Source organism: Ammospiza nelsoni, chromosome 16 (assembly GCF_027579445.1).
Source record: "Ammospiza nelsoni isolate bAmmNel1 chromosome 16, bAmmNel1.pri, whole genome shotgun sequence".
Classification (NCBI taxonomy): Eukaryota; Metazoa; Chordata; class Aves; order Passeriformes; family Passerellidae; genus Ammospiza; species Ammospiza nelsoni.
This window is the reverse complement of record NC_080648.1, coordinates 11987994-12014383: the sequence shown is the minus strand read 5'-3', so window position 1 is coordinate 12014383 and position 26390 is coordinate 11987994. Positions and strand designations below refer to the sequence as shown.

The 26390-nt window shown below is 41.2% G+C and overlaps 1 protein-coding gene across 1 annotated transcript; it reads left to right on the top strand.

Moving 5' to 3' along the window:
- Positions 1 to 7977: 7977 nt before the first annotated feature.
- GFPT2 (glutamine-fructose-6-phosphate transaminase 2) lies at positions 7978 to 24847 on the top strand. The gene is made up of 19 exons (XM_059483722.1): positions 7978 to 8022; positions 12506 to 12613; positions 13229 to 13327; positions 14018 to 14143; positions 14713 to 14771; positions 15280 to 15414; positions 16788 to 16849; positions 18066 to 18145; positions 18426 to 18543; positions 19246 to 19409; positions 19925 to 20020; positions 20119 to 20216; positions 20559 to 20679; positions 20849 to 21006; positions 21149 to 21263; positions 21851 to 21978; positions 22616 to 22783; positions 23217 to 23378; positions 23979 to 24847. Exons 1-19 carry the CDS (start codon positions 8016 to 8018, stop codon positions 24021 to 24023), a joined length of 2049 nt encoding a protein of 682 aa, XP_059339705.1. The 5' UTR covers positions 7978 to 8015; the 3' UTR covers positions 24024 to 24847.
- The last annotated feature ends 1543 nt before the right edge of the window (positions 24848 to 26390 follow it).

Below are 26390 nucleotides of genomic sequence, written 5' to 3'. Positions count from 1 at the left end.
GACCATTCCAGGTCCTGCTGCAGGACCCCGAGGCTGCAGAGTTGATGTCCTGCAACTCGATCATCTGAGGGGGGTGGAGGAGAGCCCAGGGCCTGCAGCTGTACAAATAAGGGATTTAGCTGCTTGGGTTTCAAATTTGCCAGCCAGTTTTGGTCAACTGAGTTGAAAACTGACTGTCTTTGCTGTCAAAATGTACAGCACAAAAAATGTTTCAGACTTGAATTGAAATGAGACATTTTGACGAAGGCAGAATATTTTTTAAGAGTAAAAATCCCTCCATTTTAAGATGTAACTCAAATACAGAAAACAGAAACATCTATTCCTCTTTGTTTATCCAGAAAATTTCTCTTACTTATTCCTCTAGCTCAAGTTACCATAAGTTAGTATTTTTTCTCTTTAAATTGCAGAAACAATAGGAAACATTTAAGAAGTACAGGCTCAGTTTCAGCACACAACTCACAGAAGCACAGTTAAAAGTGGAGAATCAAAACCATCATCTTGTCTCCCACTTGCCCAGATAAAATGGTGAGCAAACTGTAGGTTTACTAAAAGCAGAAAACTCAGTTTTGAAGCAAAACATCGTCCTCAACTTACCCCATCTGGTATGTTCAGACCAAAGTAGCCAGAGCCCAATGACAATACCACAGGAACTTCATTTGCCAAAGGCAACTTTGCAGTGCAAGAGCATAAACACCCCCACAGGGATGCCATCCTTTCATGTATCTCATGGGATACTCTAAACACAAAGTTCTAAATCCATTTAGTAACTGGAGCTGTTAGGACTAGATAGAGTGCATCTGAGGAAGAGAAACCCAAAGAGGATTTCTAATTTTACTGTAACACAAAAATCCTGTGCTTAATAGAAGAAAACTATATTTAAAACCTAAAAGGGAGAAAAAAAAACAAACAAACAAAAAACAAAAACAAAAACAAAAACCAAAACCAAAAAAGGAGAAAATACATGGAATTTTTACTGGCAGTAAACCAGTGCAGTTCATAGCTTGGTTATGAGAGCTGTTTCACTGTGTGGCTGGCAGAAGCTGCCAGGGGCAGATTTGCTCTGCAGCCCGAGGGGCAGTGGCAGCAGAGGAGGTGCTGTGGGATGGGCACTCGAGGTGACACCGTGGGGCAGCTGCCATTTCACTGCACAGCTTCTCCTCCATTCCAGGCTCACTTAAGGACAACATGCTGCCCACTTTCACAGGTTGTAGAGCACTGTTTCTGTTAATTACCAACTTCTACTCAGTGGTCTCTGTCACCCTGTTCTGCAGCAATGCTGTGTGTGTAGTAAACAAACAGATGCTCTGCAGTTTTTTTAGGTGCTTCCTAATCTCTAGTACAGAGGAACTGCACAAAAACTGAACTGGTTTTGCATATGGTTGGGGATAGGAAAGTTATCTTGGAATCCCCTGTGTGCAATATCTATATTTCTACCAATGTTGATGAGCCCAAAGCTGATTTTGACAACAGGTAGATTATGGCAGATCTAATAACCCCAAACCCCTGGAAACCGAGATGTAGATGAGTCACTAATTGTCAGTGGAAGAAAATGACTGCTTCTATTTAAGCAGAGTTAATGCCATTTTTCTTTGAATAAGCTGCCAAAAGAACAAGATCACAAGCTGTTAGAAAAACAACTTGAAGAAGCTGTAGCTGTGATTTGTGTCAAGCTCAGAAGGAGAAATATAGAATCTGTAGGCAAGAGCAGACATCATCAGAATAGCTGTGACTCTGGTACAGAAAATAACCCACCTGTGAGAAGAGTTGTGTTCAATATTGTACCAGCTGCTAAACAACAGCATCACATATCTATCATAATTGGGTTTTATTTATTAAAGCTGGGGAATGTCTGGTTACCTGTGTTTGGACTTAAGGTACTTTACTTTCATCCTCCTCTAAAATAAATAGTATCACTGAAGCGGCATTGTTAATACACCAGTCCTAAAAAATATTACTGTTGTAGCTTAATCTGGCTCCCCCATTTATTCATTTTAATCACAAACGAGAGAAAAGGGAGAAGAGGTGGTGTTTTAGTTCCCAGTGTGTAGTCCTTTGATGCCTATCTCAACTAGAAGGAAGTGATAGGGACAGATTATGGTTTGGGGATAGGGACAGATTAGGATTTGGGGATAGGGATAGATAAAACAAATAGATTTGAATGTGTGAGGTAAAGCCAGATGCATCTTGTTTTATGGGCTGCTTTTAGAAACTTGGATTTGTTTTCTTTCAGCCTGGAGCTGCTGATAACTGGAGCTGTTTGGAGGTGCCTCCCATTGCCAGCACCTCGCCTCCCTCCAGCTCGTTCCAGCTGCTGCTGCTGCAGCTTTTGCTGGCCACTGGTGACAGAAACAATGTTAGGGGTGAGACAGGGGAGAAAATTGGACTGTTACTCAGCTTGGCTTGGGGGAGAGTGTAGATATGTGTGCTGCAAAACAACTGGGTTTTGTTCACAAAATCAGAAGCTTCTTGCCAGAGAACTCTTCAAAGGGCAACCCAGAAGGCAGCCAGCAGCAAAACCATTTTCTAGCTTCAGAGGTGTTGTTCTCAAGGGCCAGCATAAATCCTTGAAGCATTAAAGCTGTGAAAACAAATTGAGAGAAGAATGGAACGAAATTGTTCTTACCAAAATAGCAAGGCAGGTTCATATGCTTAGAAATAAAATTCCCCAGAGCAATGCAGGAGTTGCACCTCACCCTGCTCTGCTCCCTGGTGCTGGGTGAGCCAGAGCAGCTGGGGGAGAGCAGAATTATTGCACACAGGGGTGGCTGCTGCCAGGGGGATCTGCAGGAACTGGGGAAGGAGAGTGAGGCAGTGGAGGACAGAGGAGATGCTGTGGCCTGTGTAGGGTATGATGGAGGAGCTGCATCAGCTTTTTGTTTCTCTGACCAGTTCCTTGCTCAAACACTTTCAGCCAAGCCATGTTTTGGGGCATCGCTGGAGAGAATTCTCTTCTTGCAATGCTTTTTTCCTCTTTGGATTTTGAGCTTCCTGACTTCTCACATGGGCATGCTTTCTGCAACTATTGTAAGCAGCTGGCTTTGCTCCCTCCAACCCCATGTAAGCTGAGAGAATCCCAAATTTATGAAAAATAATGAGTAGATGGACCTGGTCCCCACAAATGGGACAGGGGAGGGAAGGTATAAAGATATCTGTTTTAGTCTGTCAGCATTTCTCACTTTTGACCTGAAGGACCACACAATATGCTGAGAAAACGAATCCAGCACTGAAAGCTGGCTTGCTTGAAAAATCTACAGACTTTTCCAAGAATTTATTTTTCTCTCTGACACCATTGATTTATTTGCAGCTCTTGTTACGAGGAATTGACATCAAAACCTCAGGAAACCAATTTTGCTTTTTAAAACAAAGCTTTAGATGAATTATTACTAAATGTGCCTTCATGTTTTTTAGTGTTTAAGATCCAGTTAGCTGGGTTGGTTTTACATTACACATGCTCCTCATGACATTCAGCTGAAAAGCCACCACAGAATTAAAACATGGTTACTTAATCCTCAGTCATAGGTAGGATGTTGATTCACATTTATCACTGATTGTGTATCTCCTCCTACCACACATTATTTTTATAATTTCAAAGTCAACTGTTCGACAGTGACAAATGACAATTAACTCTCCGCATTCTCAAATGAAAAGATGTTAATTACTATTTCATACTTTTAAGCTGAAAGTACCAATGCCTTAGCCCTACACAGATCCTAGGTGAGCAGCCAGCTGACACCTCCACTGAGAGAACCATCAAAATTACAAACATTTTTTTCTTCTCTTTTGAACCTCTCAGCACAAGAAAGGTGTTGCTGTTTTCACTTCATTGCTGATTGCTTTCCAAACTCACTGTGGAGCTGAGATGGATGCAGAAAGTGTCCTGAAGCTCAGCCTGACCTTCTTCATATGCCAGCAAGGTCAGCACTTCCTTTTTATATTTTCTGTGGGTGAAATTCAGCTCCACTGGAGTGAGTCCTGGTTAACAGCAGTCATTGTTATCAGATTGGGAAGAAATCAGAGAGATCCAGACCAAGCTGTCAGCCCAAATATTCTTGAGAGCCTTGGTAGGGAATAACACTGTCCCACTTTGTTAAAATGAAAGTGATGGTGATAAGAATGTTCAGAATTTGTCCATGTTTTAAATATTATTTATTTGGAGTAATACATAAAAATGGCAGAACTGCAGAAGCCTAGTTGTGGGGGATGATGATTTGTAATGTACAATTGCTGCATTTAGGCTCTCAAATTCCACATTTTGAAGCAAGAAATCTCTAAATAAATAATAGATAATGATATGTAATATATAAATACATAAGAGTAATAAAAATATATATGTAATATATATTATATTCAAAAGAAATGTTAAATATATGTATGTTAAATATATAATATATAAATATATAATATAAACAAAAATAACATATAAATTAAAATAATGGATTTCATTGTTAATATAAGAACTTGTGCTGTGCATTCTAGTATGAATCTAGAGACAGGCTACTAGTTCTCAGAAAATGTTGTAGCCACTCAAACAGCAGTTCAAAAAGGCAATTTAAAAGGAGTTTTATAACCTAGTCATAATCATGGAAGTGCTGCAGTTGGAAGGGACTGCCATTTGGTCACCCCTTGTCCTTCACACCACACACAGGTCACTCAGTGGTGACCCACAGGACAGGGTCTCTGTTCCAGTGGTGTCACCAGGGAAAGGGCCATAAGCGACCCTCTGGGGGCTGTTCCATTGCATAACTGCTTCTCCTAATTTTTTTCTTGATATTTATCACAGTTCTTCCCTTTTGCACTTCACATCCATTACTTTTTTCCTGCCCCTGCTTACTAATTAGAGGGATTTGGTCCTTTCACTCTCTGGGACAAGGGAACCTACTGGAACTCCTCACTAGGAAATTTGGTCCCCATGGGTGTCAAGGACCAGAACAAGATATTCAGAGATGTATCTGGGCCTCTTGAGTATGGAAATGCAGTTTGAAATAGCTGTCCTTTAAATGCTGATGGCTGCTTTTCAGGGCAGATCATAAATGCTGTGAGAACTAGTACCTGCATTAGGCTCAGAGGGAGCCTAAACATAAATCCCTTCTCTTTCCAGCCACATGATTTTCATTGCCCCTTGCCTTTGCCTATTGGTGCCCCAGGCAAATTCCTCATTACCTGACCCTTAAACAGTGATACAGTGATCCCCATCCTGTACCCCACTGTTTCCTACTTCCATTTTTGATCACTTGTGTAAAGACAGAAAAAAAAAAAGAGAAATATGTAGCTGGGCAAAATTTCCTGATCCTTTGGGTGCCCCTTCAGGTTTGTCTTCAGACCTTAGTGGGAAGTTGCACCCCTTGACCTCCTTATTGCTCATCAGTTGCCTGTGTCTTGTGACAGGAAAATTGCAACCTTCAATTTGCAAACTCTCTGTCAAAACTGCTCCCTTTTGTTTTGGGGTTTTTTAATGGTCTCATGAGAAGAGCATTTTTCCAGAGCATGGCAGAATTTCTGGATCCTTATTGTGTTGAATACAGTAGGTGATACTTCAAAATATTTTGGCTTTTAGAGTTTAAGATGTTGTGAGATGAGAACAGTTTGATCATCTCATCTGAGTGCCATAAAATGTGTCCTTCAAGCCAAACAAACCCACTAGTAAAAAAGAATTAGTGTACTCTCTAATGCACTTCCAAAAAGTGATGAAAAAGACAAATGGCATCAGACAGATGTGTATGAGAAGTGTTGACTGATAAGTTATCAAGGTGATGCATTAACCACTAATTAATGCAGTTCTTCCTAGCAGTTGAATCTCATTTTGTTTAGTTTTCTCCCTGGGAATGTCACATGGAAACATGAAATGTCTTGCATGAGTGGAATTTTGGGCTCCAACTCGTGATCTTTGGCAATTAGTATTGCAGTGATGTTAAAAAAAAATGTTTTCCTACTGCATCACTCATTAGTTAAAATGCCCCACAAGGAGCAAATAAGTTTTCCTTTATTGTATATAATTTAATATAAATAGCAATGCTACTTTACACAGAGAGCTGTGATTAGGAATGTTCCTCTTCACTCAGGCTGGGCTGAGGAAACAAGATCAGAGGTTATTTTAGAGGAGGAGCAGTTACCTAAACAGAGAAGAAAAACTGGAATGGAGTGTCAAAACGCCTGATGTCACGTGGCAGGTCAGTGACACAGCTGGGATTGCAATGGTGACAAATCATGGGCCTGTTTGGTCTGATTCTGGGAGACTGTGGGAAGGAAAACAATATTGGTTTTTAAGGAGCACGGTGTGCATGGCTGTCCACACATTAAGTGGAAAATACACTTAATTTATCCCTTTTAATAAAATAATTTAAAAGAGAATTTAAACACTTTTAATTTTATGACCTGAAAATATTTTAATTCTAGTATTTAACTTTAAAATTGAGACAAAGTTTCTTTTTCTTAAAGTGGCACAAAAATGTTTTTTTTTGTAAACTGAAATGTTAATGTTCCAATCTTTATCCTTCATTCAGCTTCTCCATCAAGCAAAATGCGACAAAGTTTGAGGGAATCACTGCTTTAGGTAAAAAATGACCTGCAAAATAAATGCAAGAGAGAAAGAGTCTTTAAAATCTAACTTAAATAAGACACTTCACACTTGAATTTCAGGAACTCTATGAGATAACTGGGATCACGTCTATAAAATATTTTGGTACTTTTTAATAAGGAAGAAGAAACTATTTAATGAAACTTTGTGTATTTTTAAAGTCATGTTTCTTTGAATAACGGCCTCAGCTGTTCTGTGTACACTGTTAAAGCAAGGCACTTGCTTTAAAAGCCATCATTCACTCCTTTGGTTTGGAGGAGCTCTCTGAGATGAGTTCCTTTTTAGGTGGAAAATCAGAATCAGTGCACAAAAACTGCTCCTTGTGCTGCCCATGGTCACACAGGCAGATCTCTCTGGGGTTTCTGTCACTCTGAAAATCCCTGAGTAGGCCTGAGGTGGACATAGGATTCATCCTTGACATGACTAGACGATGTAGCCTAGAGCTGTGCCAGAGAAAGTTGAAGTTGGACTCCAGGTAGAATTTCTTCAAGGAAAGGATTGCCAAGCACTGGAACGGGCTACCTGGGAGGTGGTGGAGTCCCCATCCCTGGAGGTGTTGAAGAAATGATTAGACATGTCATTTAGTGCTGTGTTTGACCAGGTGTGATCGGCCAAAGGCTGGACTTTGTGATCTGGGAGGTCTTTCCCGAGCTTAATGCCTCTGTGACTGACTCCCCGTGCGCGGAGCTCGGCAGGGCCGGCCAGGGCGGGATCCGCCGCGGTCCCGCCGGGCTCTGCCCCTTCCCTGGGCTCTGCCCCTTCCCTGGGCTCTGCCCCTGCCAGGCTCTGCCCCCTCCATGGGCTCTGTCCCCTCCATGGGCTCTGCCCCTTCCCTGGGCTCTGTCCCCTTCCCTGGGCTCTGCCCCTTCCCTGGGCTCTGCCCCTTCCCTGGGCTCTGTCACCCCTGGGCTCTGTCCCCTCCATGGGCTCTGCCCACTCTCTGGGCTCTGTCGCCTTCCCTGGGCTCCGAACCCCCTGGGTTCTGTCTCCGCCGGATTCTGCCCCTTCCCTGGGCTCTGCCCCTTCCCTGGCTTCTGTCCCCTTCCCTGGGCTCTGTCCCCGCCACGGGCCCGTCCCCGCCGGGCTCTGTGCCCTCCCCGGGCTCTGTCTCTTCCCTGGGCTCTGTCACCCCTGGGCTCTGTCCCTTCCCTGGGCTCTGCCCTTTCCCTGGGCTCTGCCCCTTCCCCGGGCTCCGTCCCCGCCGGGCTCTGTCGCCTCTCCGGTCTCTGTCCCCTCCCCGAGCTCTGTCCCCTCCCTGGGCCGTGTCCCCTCTCCGGTCTCTGTCCCCTCCCCGGGCTCTGCCCCCGCGGGGCCCCGGGCAGGGGCGGGCGCAGGCAGGGCCGGCCCGGCCCCGTAACCGGAGCATAAGAGCCGCAGGCGGCGGGGCCGGCCCGGCGTCAGCCGCGTTCGCCGGGAGCGGGAGGGACCGTGCGCTGCCACCATGTGCGGTGAGTGACGGGCTGAGCCCGGCCAGCAAGGGACAAGGGCGGCTTTGTGCCCGAGCCCAGCGGTGCCGCTGGGGACCGGCCCCGCTGCATCCTTCTGGGGGTGGGAAGGACGGGGAGCGCCCGGCAGGTGAAGGTGCAGCCCCCCGGCCCGGCCCTTCTCCGAGGAGACGCGATCCCCGTTCCGTTCATCCCTGCCCGAGCCCCCCGTGCCTGGTGGCGTGTCCCCGGTTTTGGGATGGTCCCTGGGTCTTGGGATGGAAATGGTCCCGTTCCTACCGCCCGGCTGCCCGGGGTGCCCGGTTAACCTCTGCTCCTGGTCCCGCTGCGCTGATGCACGGGATGCGCTGGGCTCTGTCTTTCCTAATTCGGGACTAGGGATTGATTAATCGTGACTCACTGCCGAGCTGCAGCGATAAGGGAGAGTTTGTGGCTTTCAGACAAAGGCAGTGAAGGAGCTTCATTCCTAGCTGTTGTGAGTTTATTCACCTCGTTTTTTTCTAATAAAGATAAGATGGCAAGATAATTCCTATAGCGTGTACACAATTGCTTCGACACGCTTCGGATCAGATGGAAATCAAAGTGTGGGTTCGGAAGCTGCTAACGCGATTTTATTTGGTTATGGGGGAAAGTTTGGTGAAACTTTGCCAATCTGTCCCTGACATCTCCTCTCAGGTCTGATGAAAGTAGAAAAATTTGCACTGGTACTTCTTAGTCGTCATCAACAAAACCTCTTTTTTGGGATACATACTGAAAGTGAGTTGGGTTACTTCTCCCAAAATTGTACTTTCTGAGTTAGGTATCTTTTCCTTGCCTCCTCATCCTTTTTAACTGTAACCTCGGGAGGAGCAAGGAGCTCTGGGATCCTCTTTCACTTGAATGGAAACACGAGGTGATACAGTTTCAGCTGCTATTGTGTGAGCTCCTACGTGACAGATGTCTATCAATGAGACAAACTCGGCGCCTCCCAAACAAAACCCCTCAGGTGAGAGGCCTGGCCCAGTGCCTGGGGTAGCCACGGCAAGCCCTGAGACACATGATGGTAATATCAAAAACTCTGCATGTCTGAGCCGTGTATTGATTGGGAAGTGAGGGTGTTAACAGTGTTCGAGGAGTTTGGTAGAACATCCAGCTTGGGGTGGAGCAAGTGACTCAGTATGAAATGGCAAAGAGCAGCAGTTCAAGAAGGGTAAGTGAGAGTGGAGCAAGGGTTTTTCCCATCAGCATTTAGAAACCTTTTATATTACATTTGTTTCCATGAGTGGTATTCCCCAGCCCACTATGCTGATCTCTGTAGGAGTTCTAGAGACTGCAACCAGCAGTTTTGAAATTACTTTTTTTGTTGTTGTTTTTATTTTTTTCATATCTTTCCAGGTTTAAGTGCTGATAATGGACCCTATTGTGTTTTCTTTGGCTTCAGGTAGCACGTGAAGATTTATAGCCCTTGGTTTATGTTTTGAAAATACACGGGTCATAAATTCTGCTATAAACATGCTCATAAGGAAGCAAAGTCAAGATGTTATCATTCTCTCATGTAAAACGCTATAGCCAAAGCATTCAAGCAAAAGTATTCAGGGTTTAGAAAAAAGTCAAGATGCACTTAAACTGATGACCTCTTTTAGATCAAAGTTAGTTTCATCAGGATATGAAGTAGAGACCTTTTCAAAGCTAAGTTTCTGGCATCAGCAATGTGCTTAGGGGTATCCTTTTATTTTTCAAAAAGTAAATAATTTTGTTCAAATTTCAAGTATAGGCTGCCCCCTTGTTGATTTTGGTGAAGTCTTGCAATTGCAAGAGTTCTTGTGGAATTTTCCCACAAAAAAATACTCAATTTACTTTTTCTTCTTCTGATGCTCTGCTTGTAATCCTGAAAAGGGAAGCTCTAAAATCTTGATACACATGTAAAGGGAGAGCCTTGCTTTCAGTGTCTGCATGTGATTGAAGCTGGTTTTAATTATGTTTTAGCAACATTTTTCTTTCTGTTTTTAGCTTCTATAGGTAAGCCATACACTATTGACCTAGTTCATCCTTCTAAGCAAACTGTGATTATGGAAAGTTACAAACTAGATTTAGCATTCAGATCAAGAGGACAATGCCCTAGTAAAACACTTCTTGGGTGCTTTTCCTGAATTTTATGTTTTTGAGTCTTCTTAAGTGAGATCTAGTAATGGCATCTAATACCTTGGGGAGGCCATCATAAAGGAACTTGTTTGCATCACAAAACTCTTATCATAAGATGATTCAACTGAGATTCAGTCATACTGGTGTGCTTCCAGAAAGAATTAAGATACAAGGAATCTTTATCACAAGTTGTTTCTACATGAGTTGAGTAATGTGCTTTAAATCTGGCCAAAATGATGACTGAGGAGGGAAAAAATATGTGAGTGAATAAATCATTAAACAGAAACGTACTAGAGAAAGTGTTACTCTCAGTGCTTAGAGCAAGATTTATTTGCCTTAACTGGAAGAGTTTATAACATGTTCTTTGAAGTCAGACTGCAGCTATTGTTTTCATTTTAAATGGCCTCTGGTGACTTCTGCATCTTCTAATGCACGTGTGTGGAAGTGCAGCTCCAATTCCCTGGGAACAAGGATCTATTTAACAACTGCAGCACACTGGTAGCATTGTAGGGATGGTCCCAGAGGAAGGTTCTTCCTGGAGCTCCGTGTAGTGAAAGATGCCACATGGAACATACAAGGATGTTGAGGCTTAAATTCATTGTGAAATCTGGCCTAGAAAGTAGAGCTGGATCTGAACTGAGGTGTGGCAATGTTTTGGAATGATGTTGAGAAATTCGTATTGAAGAAATTGAATGCTGCTTTTGAGGTTCGTGGTTAGTGCCAGAGAACGGTAAATATCTGTCTGGAAAAATGATCAACAGGCTCTCAGTCTGAAGTGACTGCTTATAACCAGAGGCATTATTTCTCAAAGCATCCATGAAGAACAGTATTAAGCAGTTCAAATTCCCGAATACCTCCTTAAATGCAACTATTGTCTTAATGTCTCCGTTAATGTCAGATGCGCTAGAAATAATTAGGCTGAGCTCCTCAAATCTCTCTTCTGAAGCAGAAAAGTATTATCCACCCTTTAATCTTTCCTAAATAAATTCAGAGGCACATGTAATACTGCCTTTGTCTCACTGTCAAATCAACAGTATTAATGTCTTATAAACCAGCAGAGTAACCAAATTCACAGTAATATTTGTAAGGGCGATTTACTGGTGTATCATTATAACAGCTTCTTCACTATGGCCATTTACAGTTCAAAAGCCTTAATTGAAGGGGAAGAGGGTGTTAAATTTCAAACAAAGGCCTTCTCTATCTAAAACACTTGCCTGAACTGCTTATCTGTAGAGCTCTTAAAGTCTGGGGTGTTTTCTTACTGTAGTCTCCAGTCCTGACTTGATGCTTGGAGAAACTGCTGAAACAGCGAAATTAGTTGTTTTTGTTTTATTGGGGTACAGATTTGGAAGAGTTAATAAAAAGGCCTAATGTATCCATATAAATACCAGAGTCTCAGGAAAGTAGGCAGAGAAAAGGAATGGCTGTGTTTTATTTTGCAGGTGACTCTTTCATTACACCTTTTCCAAAGATAAAACAACATTCCCAACACCCTTCTAATAAAAAAATGCCTGTGTACTTAAAAAAAAAAAGAAACATTAAAAAAAAAAAATAGCGTGGGGTAACCAAGCCCCAAATTAAAAAAAAAAAAAAGCCAGTTCTTGGTGGCTGACTGGTCTGTTCAAGAGGAGAGGGATCAGGGAGGGAGGTCAGGGCTCCCCGAGGAGCTGGCAGGGGCACGCCCGGGGCTCCTGTGCCCGCCTGGCTTTGGGACTGTGCTGAGGCAGCACAGGGGAGTGCTCGTGTTGTGGGTGACCCTGTTTTGTACCTTCTGTTTCTTTCCTTTGTTGTCCTACCCCATTGACTTCTGCCCTTTCCTCGTGTTTGCCTCTCCATTCTCTTTCTGCTGAAGTGGCTGTTGCATACAGGATTAAGCTGGAGCCTTTCAGAAATAGATGTTGTGCCTCGTACCTACCCATGGGTATTTAAGGCCATGACTTGGATTACAAAAGTCTCCTTGTGTTAGTACTGGTGAATATATTCCCTCCTTGAATGCCTGGATATGAAATAGATCACAATGTTCCCATTTTCAGCTGTGGTTTTCGTGAAAAGTAGAAGTTTTTTTTACCTCTCCCAACTGTTTAACTCTTGGTGGGTAACATGAGGAGAGTGAAACTCGCCAGTGAAGTTTGTGTCACGTGTTGAAATTCGGCTTCTGAGTCCTTTATTGTACTTGAATTCTTTCCATTTCAAAATGCATTAGAAGGAATTGTACTAAATGGGAGGTTGGGTGCCCCTAGGACTTCTCCCTGATGCTAGTTTTAAAGAGTTTTAAATCGAGTCTGAAGTGATGCAAATTTTTTAAATAACCTCTTTGCTTCTTCCCCCCCCCCCCTCCCCTCCTTCCCCATTTCTCTTTAAACAGGAATTTTTGCTTATCTAAACTACAGAGTGCCCCGCACTAGGAAGGAAATATATGAAACCCTGATAAAAGGATTACAGAGACTGGAATACAGAGGCTATGACTCTGCAGGTATGTTAACCAACTCAACAAATTAATTTTAGCAACCAATAGCTCATTCCATTTTGGATTTTTTGGGTTCTTTCAGTGTCTGGCCTCTTGGATTTTTCTTTCTTTATTCTACAGATTAACAGATCAGAACTAATTAGCTTGATTCTTGGAGGGCTACAGCTTTCCTCAGGACTTAGAATTGGGTGTTTAGCTTTGTAATTAGATGGTTGAGGTTAGTACACGTAAGCAAAACAAACAGGGTGTGGAAAAAGATCTCTATACAGGGCCATGTAGCTTGTGCCTCAGCCTTTTTTGTATGTGAATCACAGTGAAGGATGGGGAAGATTAAACTTGTCTTAAATTTGAGTTGGCTCATTTCATCTGGCAAAATATTTCAGTTTGTTGTCAAATACAATTTGAGATGGCTCATGTATGTTTTAATCTGTGCAGTCGATATAGAGTTGATGTGGTTTCATTTGAACATGCACAGGTCTTGCAACAGACTGCAACTATATCCCTTCAAAGGGTAATTAAAAATACTAATTTCAGTGGTGTGTGCCTATTTTCTCAGCCTTTTCCTCATTCTAGTGTATTTCGTGCTTTAAATAACACTTATGACTGTGTCCTGTACTGTAGGAGTGGCAATTGATGGAAATAACAATGAAGATAAAGAAAGATTCATCAAACTGGTTAAGAAAAGAGGAAAAGTAAAGGCCCTGGAAGAAGAGTTGTACAGTAAGTGTTAAAAATGACCCCTTTGCTTTGGCCTCCCAGTCAGATACTATCTGCATCTCAGCAGAAAGTCAGACCATAAAATTGCAGTTATGATTTTGCATCAGCAATACATGCATTGGGAAATCCAAGCAGCTATTTTTTTTTTTGTGTCCCTCAAATCTGCACTTAAGAAACAAGCTGATCTTCAGATCTAGCACTGAGGAATTGTCAGTCTATGTTCCCTTCTTTTGGTTGCTCCTTTGTTCGAAACCTGGGCTCCTTTGGCTCTTTGCTCAGGTGATTTCTGTGCTGCATGGCTGAAATGCTGAAACATGCACTCTGACAGAATTTATGACCATTTAAGCAGCTGGCTGTCATCACAATCTGCTTTATGCAGTGCTTCCATCTGTGAAAGCCTCAAGTTGTATTTTAGTACGTTTACATTATAATTTGTAGTAATGGGGTCTGTTAGCCTGTCTGTGGCTAAAAATGCTCGTGGCTTGGCAATCAAGGTTTTAATCACAGTAGCTTGAATTTTCTAAAGTGTAATGTCAAAAAAGCAAATGGTTAAAAAAACCCCCAAAAAACAGAAGATAGCTTTTAGAATTTTGCCTGTAGGAATTGTCTTTGTGTTTTACTAATTGTGTGTGTGTGAGAGGGAGGGAGAGAGGCAATATTAATTATTCAGTAAACTGAATTTCTCCTGTCTAGAACAAGATGACCTGGATTCAAAAACAGATTTTGAAACACATTTTGGAATTGCTCATACTCGCTGGGCGACCCATGGAGTACCAAGTGCAATAAACAGTCACCCTCAGAGATCAGATAAAAGGAATGGTATGTAATCTCTGCAGCACTTGAACCACACAAATCTGAAATGATTCAATCCACAGAACACAAATGTTCTTATAATTGCTATGGTATCTATTTTTGATAGTAGGGCTAAGCTGTTGCCATCCTATTTAGCTCAGACATGTTTGAAATGAAATAGCCTCTTCTCAGACTGAAGCAACACCAAAAATTAATGAGATCTGTTTTCTGAAAATTGCAAGTTAATTGAAGTAAAACATTCTTGTTTTGAAAGGTAAGACTGAAAATATGAATGTGTCAATATTGCCTGGTCCAGAAAAGAGAGATTTCATAGCATTCTTCACTTGAGAATGGCTTAATGCTCTACTAGGTGTAGTTTAGAACTCTCTCAATAACTTGGAACTGCCTTTGTATACTTTCAGAATTTGTAAGCTTCTGCTTGCAGTTGTCCATGTTGTGATAAACTGTAGGTCTGAAAGCTATAGCAGGTGGTTTCAAGTGTACTTCTAAGCTTTTTTCCCCCTTGTAATTTTGTGTTCTGAATTAAATATCTTAAGTTTTTGTTGCTCATGAATATATGTATTTTTTTCTCTTAGAATTTGTTGTCATCCATAATGGAATCATCACAAACTATAAGGACCTGAGAAAATTTCTGGTGAGTCTGTGGCAACTCAATTCTAAAACTAGAAAGTTAATACTCCCCCAAACTACCATCAGGTCATTCATGACTTCAGTGAAACATGAATTCAAGTTTCTTGATATCATCTATAAAAAAGCTGTGTGAAAGGGTCTGCCTGATAAAGATACTAAGGAGCTGGTGAAGTGCAATATGTTCCTGTAATCCTAAATGCAAAGTATTTATGAGCAGAGTAGCAGTTTGTGCTGAGACTCTGAGAGGGTGTGTGGAGTGGGCTCCCTCCTGTCTCTTACTGCTTCACAGATGCCAAACAAGTAAAGTCTTACTATGGGTCTTATTCCAGCATTTCCCAAAGAGTATCTATGACATAAGTCCTTGTATTTTATCTACAGTGATTTATATGCACTGGTCCAATGTAGTGCTCTGAGCTCTGGCTGCAGTTTCTGGTGGGAGGCAGCTGAAAAGCTCTTCAGTGTTTGCTGCCTGAGGATGCACACAATTCTTACTCTTCTATATGATATTTCAGGAGAGCAAAGGATATGAATTTGAATCTGAAACAGATACAGAAACAATCCCCAAATTGATCAAGTACATGTATGACAACAGAGAGAGTGAAGACACCAGTTTTTCAGCCTTGGTAGAGAGAGTTATTCAACAGTTGGTAAGTAGAACATTACTTTTTTTTCCCCTGTACAACAGTATAAGCTATTTGTGGGGTTCCTTAGCATTCTGCCTTATGCATTTAGATCCTGTGCAGGAGCTCTTAGAAGGAGCTGCAAATAACACTTTTAGGCTTCTAAATAATGCTTAATAGACCAAGAAATGAGATTAAAATTTTGGAGACTTCAAAGGCTTTTCACTGTTAAATCTTTAAATTGCAGTAGCAACAGGTTTTGTTTGTTGAGTTTTTTGTCTTGTTTTGTTTTTAGCAAGAAGTTAACACAGCTTTTTAATGAAGCAGTTTAATTTAAAAAAAGTAATAGGAGCCTCTGGGGGTTAAAATCTCTCATAAATGGCAGTGTGTTCCTAAAGGTTATTCTAATCGTGTTGAAACACTGCCGTGATTCAAGTTTGGCCAATGCCTTGGCTCTCCTATTTGGAAATAGATCTAACAAGCTGGACTGGTTTCCAAACCGTGAAGTGGGAATCTACTGTTACTCAGTATGTGAATGCTTAAAAACTTTGATAGATGCATTGCAAACTTGGAGAAAGCTGGCTTTGTTTCCTCCCCCAGTCTCCGGGCAGATGTTTTCCCTCCCCTTCCTGCAGTTTCTGAGTCTCCTCTTTAAGGCAGCTCTGTAGGATTCCTTGCAGCAGGGCTGGAATCCACACCAAGGCAGGGCCTGTGTGGGTCGAGAGGGAGCAGCCCCACAGTGTGGGGAAGGGAGGATTCCTTCCAGAACAGGGGCAGAGTGCTCTGAGTGCAGCCCTGGGAGAGGAGGGAATGTCACCAGCTCTGTCCTGCTGGCAGGGTGGGGCCTTGGCTCCTGCTTTGGGAATCTTCCTCCAGGAGTCTGCCAGCTGTGTTAGTACTGTAGAGTTGTTTCTGGGGTTTTTTCTGGTGTTGTGGATTTTTTGTGGTTTTTTTTTTGAAATACATTAATGAGAATTTGCTGCTTGAACTAGGAACAGTAACGCCAGGTTTTTAGTTGAAACTGCATAGTAATGCACTACAAGTAAAATTCTGATTGAAGGTCTTACTCAAAGTAAATGTCTAACAATCTTCATGTTGATTATGAGCAGCATCTCTGACATTTTCATAACCTTTGCATTCAAGTTTATTGCTTTTATTTATAAAGAGAGGCTAAGTGCTCACTTCCTGAGGTTTTAGCTGTTGCACTGTCAATGTGGATGTCAGCTTGTTCTGCTCCATGGCCAATTCCTTTAAAGGTGCAGTCTGCCCTCCAGGAAGAGACTCCTGATAGCAGCTCCTTCAGTGCCTCTTCAGAGAGGGGCCCCAGTTTAATGAGATGCAACTATTTGAGATAAGTTCTTTAGAATCTTTTTTTTCTCCTTTGTATTCATGGTTTCCAGGAAGGTGCTTTTGCATTGGTTTTCAAGAGCATCCATTACCCAGGTGAAGCTGTTGCTACCAGGTTAGTAAAAGTCTATTTTATACATAATGCATGCTTTTTATTAGGTTAAAAAAGGCCAGCCTCTGAAAGATACTAAAATATTGATATTTAAAGTGCTTAATTAACCAAAATCAGTGAGTCAATAAAGAATCTCAGTGCATCTTGTGTTTCTAAATTTGTATTAAGAGCATGCTAACATTTTTCCTCTATCAAAAAGGGGAGAGGGAAGGGATATTGTTCAGTTTTAGCTCCCATTGAGTAAAGACAGATAAGTATATTCATGTGGGCTGAAAGACCATCATAGTAACAGGTTATACAAATAGAGTTCTATAGCTGTCATAGCATTTATGGCATCTTTCTGTGTTAAGTTCTACTTTTATTTATGACTTGAAAAACAACTTTCAGGAAATGTAAAGATATTAAAATAGCAAGTGACATAGCAAGTGATTAAAATAGCAAGTGATGGGAATAAAGACTGTTTTATATTACAACCCAAAAGCCCATTGCTTCAGTGGTCTAAAATAAGACTACATTAAAATTTTGAAAAAGCCAGCTGTACCATCACTCTAACTAGAGAACATCTTCTCAAATGAACTATTCTATATGTGGTTCAGATTTGGGTTTTTAGGGTTGAGGGATTTAAGAGAAGCTAATCTTGTAATCTGAGTGTGACTTGTTCTTTTATTCCTGTGATTTTTTTTTTAATAAGGTCTTCAGTGACACGTAACCCATATAATTAAAAAATTATCTTAATATTCCACAGTTTCAGAGGTGCAGTAGGGATGATTGATGTTTCTGAGTTTGAAAGGCTAAAGAGTGTAACAGTACTTCAATTCTAAAGAGCACAGGAGCTTACTGTTGTCTCACTTTAGAGGCAAAGTAAGCTTTGGTTCAAATTGGTCCCTGTACTAAGATGTTTTCTGATAACTGCAAAGAAAACAGCAGGTTCATATTCACATTTATTCACATATATTCACATTTTCCTCCACCTGGATGTAGTTTACAGGTAAAGAATCACCAAGGCACATGGTAATTACTTATATAATAATATTTGGCGAATCTTACAGAAGAACCAAGTTTCTAGAATTCCTGCCATGTAATGGCCTTAGGATCATGAAGGAGGCTCTTCCTGTTTAGGAAGCTAGATGGGATATTGTCTTTTCAGCTTCACTGATGTCTGGTAACTTCTTTGTATGCACATTTCTCTTTATAAACTTGAGTGTTTTCCTTTCTCTAGGAGAGGGAGTCCTTTGCTCATTGGGGTTAGGAGCAAGTACAAACTCTCAACTGAACAGATTCCAGTTTTGTATAGAACATGTAAGTTGATGAATCAAAATATATTATTTTTAAAAACTAAAATTACTGTTATTTTATGATTAGAAATTAGGTTAATTGGTTTTTGTACCATAAAACTACCAGCTGATGCCCCAAATAGCTTTTTGGCTGGGGATATTTTTATACTTCTGAATGTGTAGTTTATGTAAAAGTCCCATGCCCCAACCTATTTCTGTAACTGTGATACCCTAAACATGTATAGTCTGTAATCTCTACTGAACAGAACTGGGTTTGCATTTAGAATGTCTCATTTCTTTAATAGGCAACATTGAGAATGTGAAGAACATCTGCAACTCCCAAATGAAAAGACTGGACAGCTCAACCTGCCTTCATGCTGTTGGGGATAAGGCAGTGGAATTCTTCTTTGCTTCAGATGCAAGGTAGTAAAAGTACTTCAACTCTGCTGAAAATACTGGGGTTTTTTGTTTAAAAGTGAGATAGTTCTGGAAATTTAAGCTGCCTTGCTCTTGTACAATGGCTTTCTGAAAGAAGAGCTTTTAATCCAGGTAACATCAGAAAGCCCCCAGGCTCACGTGCTTGAAAAATGTGAAGGTTTGTCAGCAGCATTTGAACTGCAAACAAGTGCAATATCTGCCATTTGCTGACCTCTCTGTGAAATACATCCAGTGGAAAGTAATTTGGGTGCAAATGGACACTCATCAGCCGAGCATTTGGGCAGAATATGGGTTAATTGGGGTTGTGATGTTTTCAATTCAGATATTGGAGGAGGAAAATAGTGGTGTGGTTCCAAGCTGGGCAGGAACCTGGACATCAGGCACACATTTATCTTGGAATAGAGAGACCAAGAGTGGGACCTTAGCAGGATCCTTCAAGGACACTGGGAAGCATCTTCAGACCAGCAGGAATGGCCGCAGTGGTTGCAGAGCCTCCTGCTGTGGGTTGTTGTGAGAGTGCAGGAGGAGCAGCAGATGGAGCCATTGCCTTTAGGATGGCTCTGTCTGCAGTTCTGTCCTAAAGGAAGAGAGAAGCAGTGCTGGAAGTGCTCTTGTGGCATATTTAATTGCTTTGCTATTGCCAATTCTGACGTGTCAGGTTTGTCTTGCTTGTTTTTTTCTCTGTAGTGCCATCATTGAGCACACCAACAGAGTGATTTTCTTAGAAGATGATGACATTGCAGCTGTAACTGACGGGAAGCTCTCGATTCACCGCCTGGAGCGCTCAGCTAGTGATGATCCTTCCCGGGCCATCCAGACCTTGCAGATGGAATTGCAGCAAATCATGAAGGGTGGGTAGAAACATCTGTCAATGAGTATCATCAAAAGTGGATAGTTACTGTTTGTGTAGTAGATGAGGCAGCAAACTGCTAATTTGATGTGACAATTGCCTTTTATTCAGGCTGTACTGGGAGCTGACAATTTTAGTTTTGAGACCAAGAAAGAATGGGCAGCCTGGGACCCTATCCATTTTATGCTTGGAAAAGTCATAGATACTTCTATTCATTTCAGTATCTAGTGAAAATGTAACTAATGCTAACATGTAGTTGTTGGCAAAGTTTGACTATAAATTAAGAATTGAAGTGGAGCATGGATGTTTCCTAATGAAGGAATTTATTTACCTTGTCAATATGGGGAAGTGGAACCAACCAAATAAAGTGACCTATCCATCCTTCCTTTCTTCTTGCCTATTCTAAGCTTTTATTTAGGCTAACACAGTCAAGTTAGTCTTAAAAGTTCTCTTTGTAACTGAAATAGACTTCAAATAACAAACCTAAGCATTGCCATGTCATGTTTTTATAAACAGGTAATTTCAGTGCCTTCATGCAAAAGGAAATTTTTGAACAACCAGAATCAGTTGTCAACACAATGAGAGGCAGGGTGAATTTTGAGAGCAGCACAGGTAATGGAGAACAGTCCTTCAAACTGCACTAAGTTTGAAATTTGTAAATGTGCTATCTAGAAAATGAAAACCACCATTGTGTATTTATTTGTTTGCAGTTCTGCTGGGGGGGCTGAAGGATCATTTGAAAGAAATCAGAAGGTGCCGAAGACTGATCATTATTGGCTGTGGGACCAGTTACCACGCTGCAGTGGCTGTATGTTCCCAGCCTTGGCTGAAATGCATTTATAACTTACTTGCTGGGCTTTCAGACAACAGCTTTTCATCTGCTTTTTCTTCTATCTCAGACTTTGTCCTTCATTGAGGGATCTCACCCTTTTATTTAGCTTTCCTTATTGCCACATTCTTTATTAATGCTCCAATGCCATTAATCACCATGCTAGAAGTTAACTTTTTCCACCTTGGCTTTTAAAGCTTTGGTGAGTTGTAATTACCAGCTTTTCTAATAAGAATTCATTTAGATTTTCTCTGATTTGTAAAATGTCCAAATGTTAGTGGGTGGCAATGCTGACAAATACTGTGTTCTGCTTGAATACAGACTCGACAAGTCCTGGAAGAATTAACTGAATTACCAGTGATGGTGGAACTTGCCAGTGACTTCCTGGATAGGAACACACCTGTATTCAGGGATGATGTGTGCTTTTTTATAAGCCAGTCAGGTGAGCTGCATTTGCTGTTGAGTGAGTGCTCTAAGATTGCTTTCCATTGCACTTTGCATCATCTAAGTGTGGGTACAGTTATTTAGAACACACTTATGTAGACTTTGATGCTTTTCAGGAATCATTATTATCTCTTTCATCCTGAAGTGAAGATGTGAATGTTTTCCAGGTGAAACTGCAGATACACTGATGGCCTTGAGGTACTGTAAAGAACGCCGTGCTCTGACAGTTGGCATCACAAACACAGTTGGAAGTTCAATATCCAGGGAGACTGACTGTGGTGTACACATCAATGCAGGGCCTGAGATTGGTGTGGCAAGCACAAAGGTAATTCCTGTTTGGGGTTTGACTTTCACCCTTCAGCCCTGTGGAACACAACTCAAATTTCAATTGCAGCACTTCAAACTGAGATCATATTCACTCTCTGCAGAATTAGCTGTTAAATGTTTTGGTTTTTTTTTTTCTGCAGGCCTATACCAGCCAATTCGTGTCTCTTGTAATGTTTGGCCTAATGATGTCTGAAGACAGAATTTCCTTGCAGAAAAGGAGACAGGAAATCATAAGTGGACTAAAATCATTGCCAGGTATATTGGTATTTTGGGTTTGAGGAGGTGTAGAGGATGTTGGCAGTGTAAAATACTACTCAGGGATATTTCTTTCTCATTTAAGTTTCACTCTCCCCCTCATCCTGAAAGGCAGACAACATGAGAAAAATGGACTGTTCACTTCTGCAGTGTTTGCCAATTTTACAAGTGCTCTTCCAAGAAACTTGGCAGGAGGATCGGAATTTTCATGGGTTGGGTTTTCTAATTACAATAAGGTAGTTTTGTATGAAAAATATTACTTGATCTCCTAAATTCATGGTTTGAAATTTTTAAAACCTCCCACTTTAATCAGGATAAAATGAAACTAATTCAAGGTGATTTTTACATGGATATTTCACAACTTCCTTTAGAAATTCAAGTGGGATGTATGAGCACTGCTTAAACCAATAGTTATTTTAAATTTATTACTGTAAATAAGGCTGGAGAAAATATCCTTAAACTGCAGTCAAAGTTGCTAAGTTAATGGTTGAATTGCATTAAGTGTATCTGCTCTAATAGATAATTAGAACATTCTCGTACAAGTGAACTAATTTTTCCAGTTAATTTTTTTTTCTGTGCCTCAATAGAAATGATTAAAGAAGTCTTGTCCTTGGATGAGAAGATCCATGATTTGGCTCTTGAACTGTACAAACAGAGATCGTTGCTGGTTATGGGCCGTGGGTATAATTACGCTACATGTCTGGAAGGAGCTTTGGTAGGAACATGTCAATATTCTTTGCTATTTTTTAAAATGAGATTTTGTGCCTTCTGCAACATAGTTTTTCTAATATTTCATTACAATTTAATTCTACTGCAATAAAACTATTCATAACTAGAAGCATTTAAACACATACATAAGGTGAACCTGGATGTGATGCCACTTTCTTGTTTCTTTCACATCATAAACATAGAGTTTAATTAGTCTATTTAAAAACAAGAAACTAACAAGTTGCTGACCCATTTGAAAACAACATCAGAAACATGCAATGTGCTGATGTTGAGAAGAGATGCTCATGCATGGAAGTCATTAATTATGTTATGAACATCCTGATGAAATGGACACGTGCCCATTGCTCAGAGGAGTTTGGTGTGTTAAAGGCAGATTGCAGTAGCCAAGGTTGTGCTGGGTGTTTGGTTCCTAAAATTCCTCTGATTAATCCATGTGCATGGGTGAGCTCTGCTGCTGCCCACAGCCTGCTAGAAATCCCAGCAGCTACCCGTGTGCTTTTGCTAATACTTAATACTGGGTATGTGTATTTAAATGGCAGAGGCACAGCCTTGGTGCTTTGATTCTTGTGGCTGTTGCTTCTCAGCTGATTTAGTAATAACTTGAGGCATTTCCTTTTTTTTAGAAAATAAAAGAAATCACCTATATGCACTCAGAAGGTATCCTGGCTGGTGAGCTGAAACATGGGCCCTTGGCCCTAATAGATAAACAAATGCCTGTTATCATGGTGATCATGAAGGATCCTTGCTTCACCAAGTGCCAGAATGCCCTGCAACAGGTCACTGCTCGGCAGGTACAGTGCTCAACTGATTCACTTCTCCTGTGTCATGGGAAAAGAGATTGTGCACACTGCACTGCTGCTGCCTGTGCACCTGGAAAGGGATGTACTGCTGATTATTGTTAATTATTAAGTTATAAATAAGATGCTACATCTGCATTGCAGGTTGTTATTACAGGTTAATATCAGCAGTGAAAACTGCTTTCATATGGCTTGTTTGTTTTGGGGTCTTTCTGTTTTGAAGCAAATGGAATAATGTTAAAACTCTACAGGGTGAAAACATTCAAACCTTACAATATAGTGAAAGTCAAGAGCCATTATGCAAGGACTGGCATTGCCTTTGTTAGCTACTTGAGCGTGTTCAAATACACACAGACATACTGTAAACAATATTTCAAAGCAGTTCTAGGCTACTTCTTCACTTAACAATGTAAAAATTTATTTTCAGGGTCGTCCAATCATTCTGTGTTCTAAAGAAGACACTGAAAGCTCAAAATTTGCCTACAAAACCATTGAGCTGCCTCATACAGTTGACTGCCTTCAAGGAGTGTTGAGTGTCATTCCTCTCCAGTTACTTTCATTTCACCTGGCTGTTCTCAGAGGATATGATGTAAGTATCTTCTATATTTAACACTCCTTTTAGTGCAGTTTTGAACTTCCTCCTACTAGTGTAAAGTGAGAGACCCAGTTATATGGCATCTCTAAGACTCACTAGCTATGAAAATAGTTAGTGAGTCTCATAGTGAGTGTGGTTATAGAGGTGACATTTCAGTGCCAGTTCTTCAGTTTTGTATTTTTTAATTAGTATCCTTCTAAAAAATTAGAAAGCCCTTTTGCTTAGTTTGGTTATTTAAGAGTGCAAATGGGACTTTTCCAGGGAACCTAATCTTGAAATGTGATATTGTACTTCAACTTAAAATAGGGCAGTGCTTTGTACACCTTGGTTTGTTGATGTGTCAGTTTGACAATGATGATGGCTTTGGAAAGGTACCCTGTGAAGAACAAATATGTATTTGTTGGGAGGGCTTTGGAAGCACAGATAAATTCAGCTGCAAGTCTTTATTGCAGATCTATAGCCTGTTGTGTGTGTTAATGTGTCTAGAATCAAGCAGAACTCATTAGGAAGTCAGAAAAAGCACACTAAATGAACTGTCAAATGTAGAATGCCAGTATTACTCTGCCATACTGAAAGCCTGTCTCTTCATTCTAGGTGGACTTCCCAAGAAATTTGGCCAAATCTGTGACTGTAGAGTAACAGCCAAGAACAGCTGATGTCTTTGTCACCAGACCTCTGAGTTATACTTGTAGAATGTGTTGTTCTGAATTGATAAGTAAATGTTTTATCTAAAAAGAATGATAGTGCTAACCGGAAAGTGTCAGAAGGATTTATCTTGCAGCTTTAAAAGCTTTTGATGTGCCTTGTACCCAAGTGCTTTTGCTCACAGTAAATACTTCTCTAAGTCCTGAAATTACCAAAGAAGATAAAAATTGTTTACACATGGTATACTGAATGAACATTTTTACTGTGCAATATATATATATATATATATATACAGCTCTCTCCAGAGTAACTGTGAACATTTTTTTAGCCTACACTACATAACTAGTTTCAAAGATATAGTATTTATAAGTACAATTTGTATAGCTTTTTTTAAGTTATTTTTTTAGTACATTGCTTATCTGTAACATTGGTAATGCTCAGAATGTAAATACTGAGCGTGTTGATACTTCTGTACAGTTGTTAGGGATTTTCCTCCTTCAGCCTCAAACTGGAAAATTGTTGTCCCCTCTTCTTTCCCAGCTTCCCTTCCCCCGTTGCATCTGTGTTTCATATTTAACCAGTCATTTGCAAAGTTCTTCCCTGGCTGTAAATTCCCAGCTATGTTTTCAATTTCTGCTTCTTTTAATTGTTTTGAAAAGCCAGAATGACATTTGTTTTGTATGCCACCCCAGCTCTTATTTGCATAACATGTATAGTGCAACAGAATAAGGGAACTGGATGTCTTTCAAGTCATATTTTTGTTTGAAGAGGGTACAATGAAATGACAATGCAATTAAAAGATTATATAATTCTTCTTATTTTGTGGTTTGGTTTTTTGTGTGTGTATGTGTGTTTGGGTTTTTATTTGTTTCATTTTTGTTGTTTTGATTTTTTTTTAACCTGATGACTTCTATGTCAGATCTGAAGAAAGTCCTATTTTAGTACCATATATATTTGCAAAAGCACACTTTGATAGTTGTGAACCAACTTGCAGCAGGGGAGAACCTATAAACCTGCAAAAAAATAAGGTAGATAGACACAAGAAGTTTGATTTTTATTTCCAAATGGCCAGAAAGCATAGGATTTATTTTTTCTGCATTTTATTATCTAACTCACTAGTGAAGTGTCTGATATTCCTCTGCAGACTTGGTTCTAAATGGAGGTGTTTGAATGTTTACTTAGGTTAAGAGCTTGAAAAGTGTTACACCAGCTTGTTATAATAGCAGCTACGTACTGGAAACCACCCTAGTACTTTTTATTACCACATAATAAAACCAAAATCATAACAAAAAATATCATAATAATCTGACCTAAATGCCAAGAATGTGTAACTCTGTCTCTAACGTGTTTTGGTAAGTGATGAAAAGGCCCCTTTTACTCTTGATCTAGAATTAATATTCCCTACATATTAAAAAGTGGAACTACCAAAGCATATTAAGGTAATCTAGTCTATATGCGACATTAAATTGATTTATTAAAAAAATTACAGGTGCATTTTTCTAAATTAATCTGTGAGAACAGAAATCACAGAAATGAAAGCTCTTATCAGTCCTCGGAGAGGTGGCAAAATTGAGTTTATTTTTAGGCAGCACCTGTTTTAAAAACAAGCAGTCCTCGTGTCAGGGCCGGGGGTGTGTAATGGAGAGAAGGCTTATGATTTTTGCGTGGGGTTGAAAATAGCTTGGGGAGGGAATAAATCCCTTCCCTCCTGAGCCATTGCTCTGGAAGAGCTGAGGAAAGCCAGGCTGAGGGGCTGTGCAGGGACCGGCGGGTCGGGGCCTGCTGTAGTCTGTGGTGCTGTGCTGTGCCCTGCTGTGCTGTGCCCTCATGTGCTGTGCTGTGCCCTCATGTGCTGTGCTGTGCCCTCATGTGCTGTGCTGTGCCCTCATGTGCTGTGCTGCCCCGTTGTGCCTTCATGTGCTGTGCTGTGTTGTGCCCTGCTGTGGTGTGTGGTGTTGCGCTGTGCCCTGCTGTGCTGTCCCGGGCTGTGCTGTGCTGTCCCGTTGTGCCCTCACGTGCTGTGCCGTGGTGCCAGGCTGCCCCCGTGTGATGTCACCGTGCCCCTGTGGTGCCTCCTGCCCAGACCGGGCCTTTGCCTCACCGAGGGCTTCTCCCGCCTGCCGGAACTGTGAGGAGCCGGCAGCAGGACTGGCGCCACAACCGGTAGTGACATGGTACTGCTGAGAGGTGATATCACGACTATCGTGACATGCTGACGTCAGACAATGACATAACAACTCAAATGACGTCACGACATCGCGCGATGACGTCATCAATACCATGACATGCTAACGCCACAAAATAAGTCCACGCGGGGGGCGGGGGCCGAACCGCCCCGTCACTGCGGGCCTTCAGCGCCCT

Coding starts and splice junctions, on each gene's coding strand:
- GFPT2 (XM_059483722.1), top strand. Junction 12,614..13,228: donor CAGAGGCTATGACTCTGCAG/GTATGTTAACCA, acceptor CCTGTACTGTAG/GAGTGGCAATTGATGGAAAT. Junction 21,979..22,615: donor CATGTCTGGAAGGAGCTTTG/GTAGGAACATGT, acceptor CCTTTTTTTTAG/AAAATAAAAGAAATCACCTA.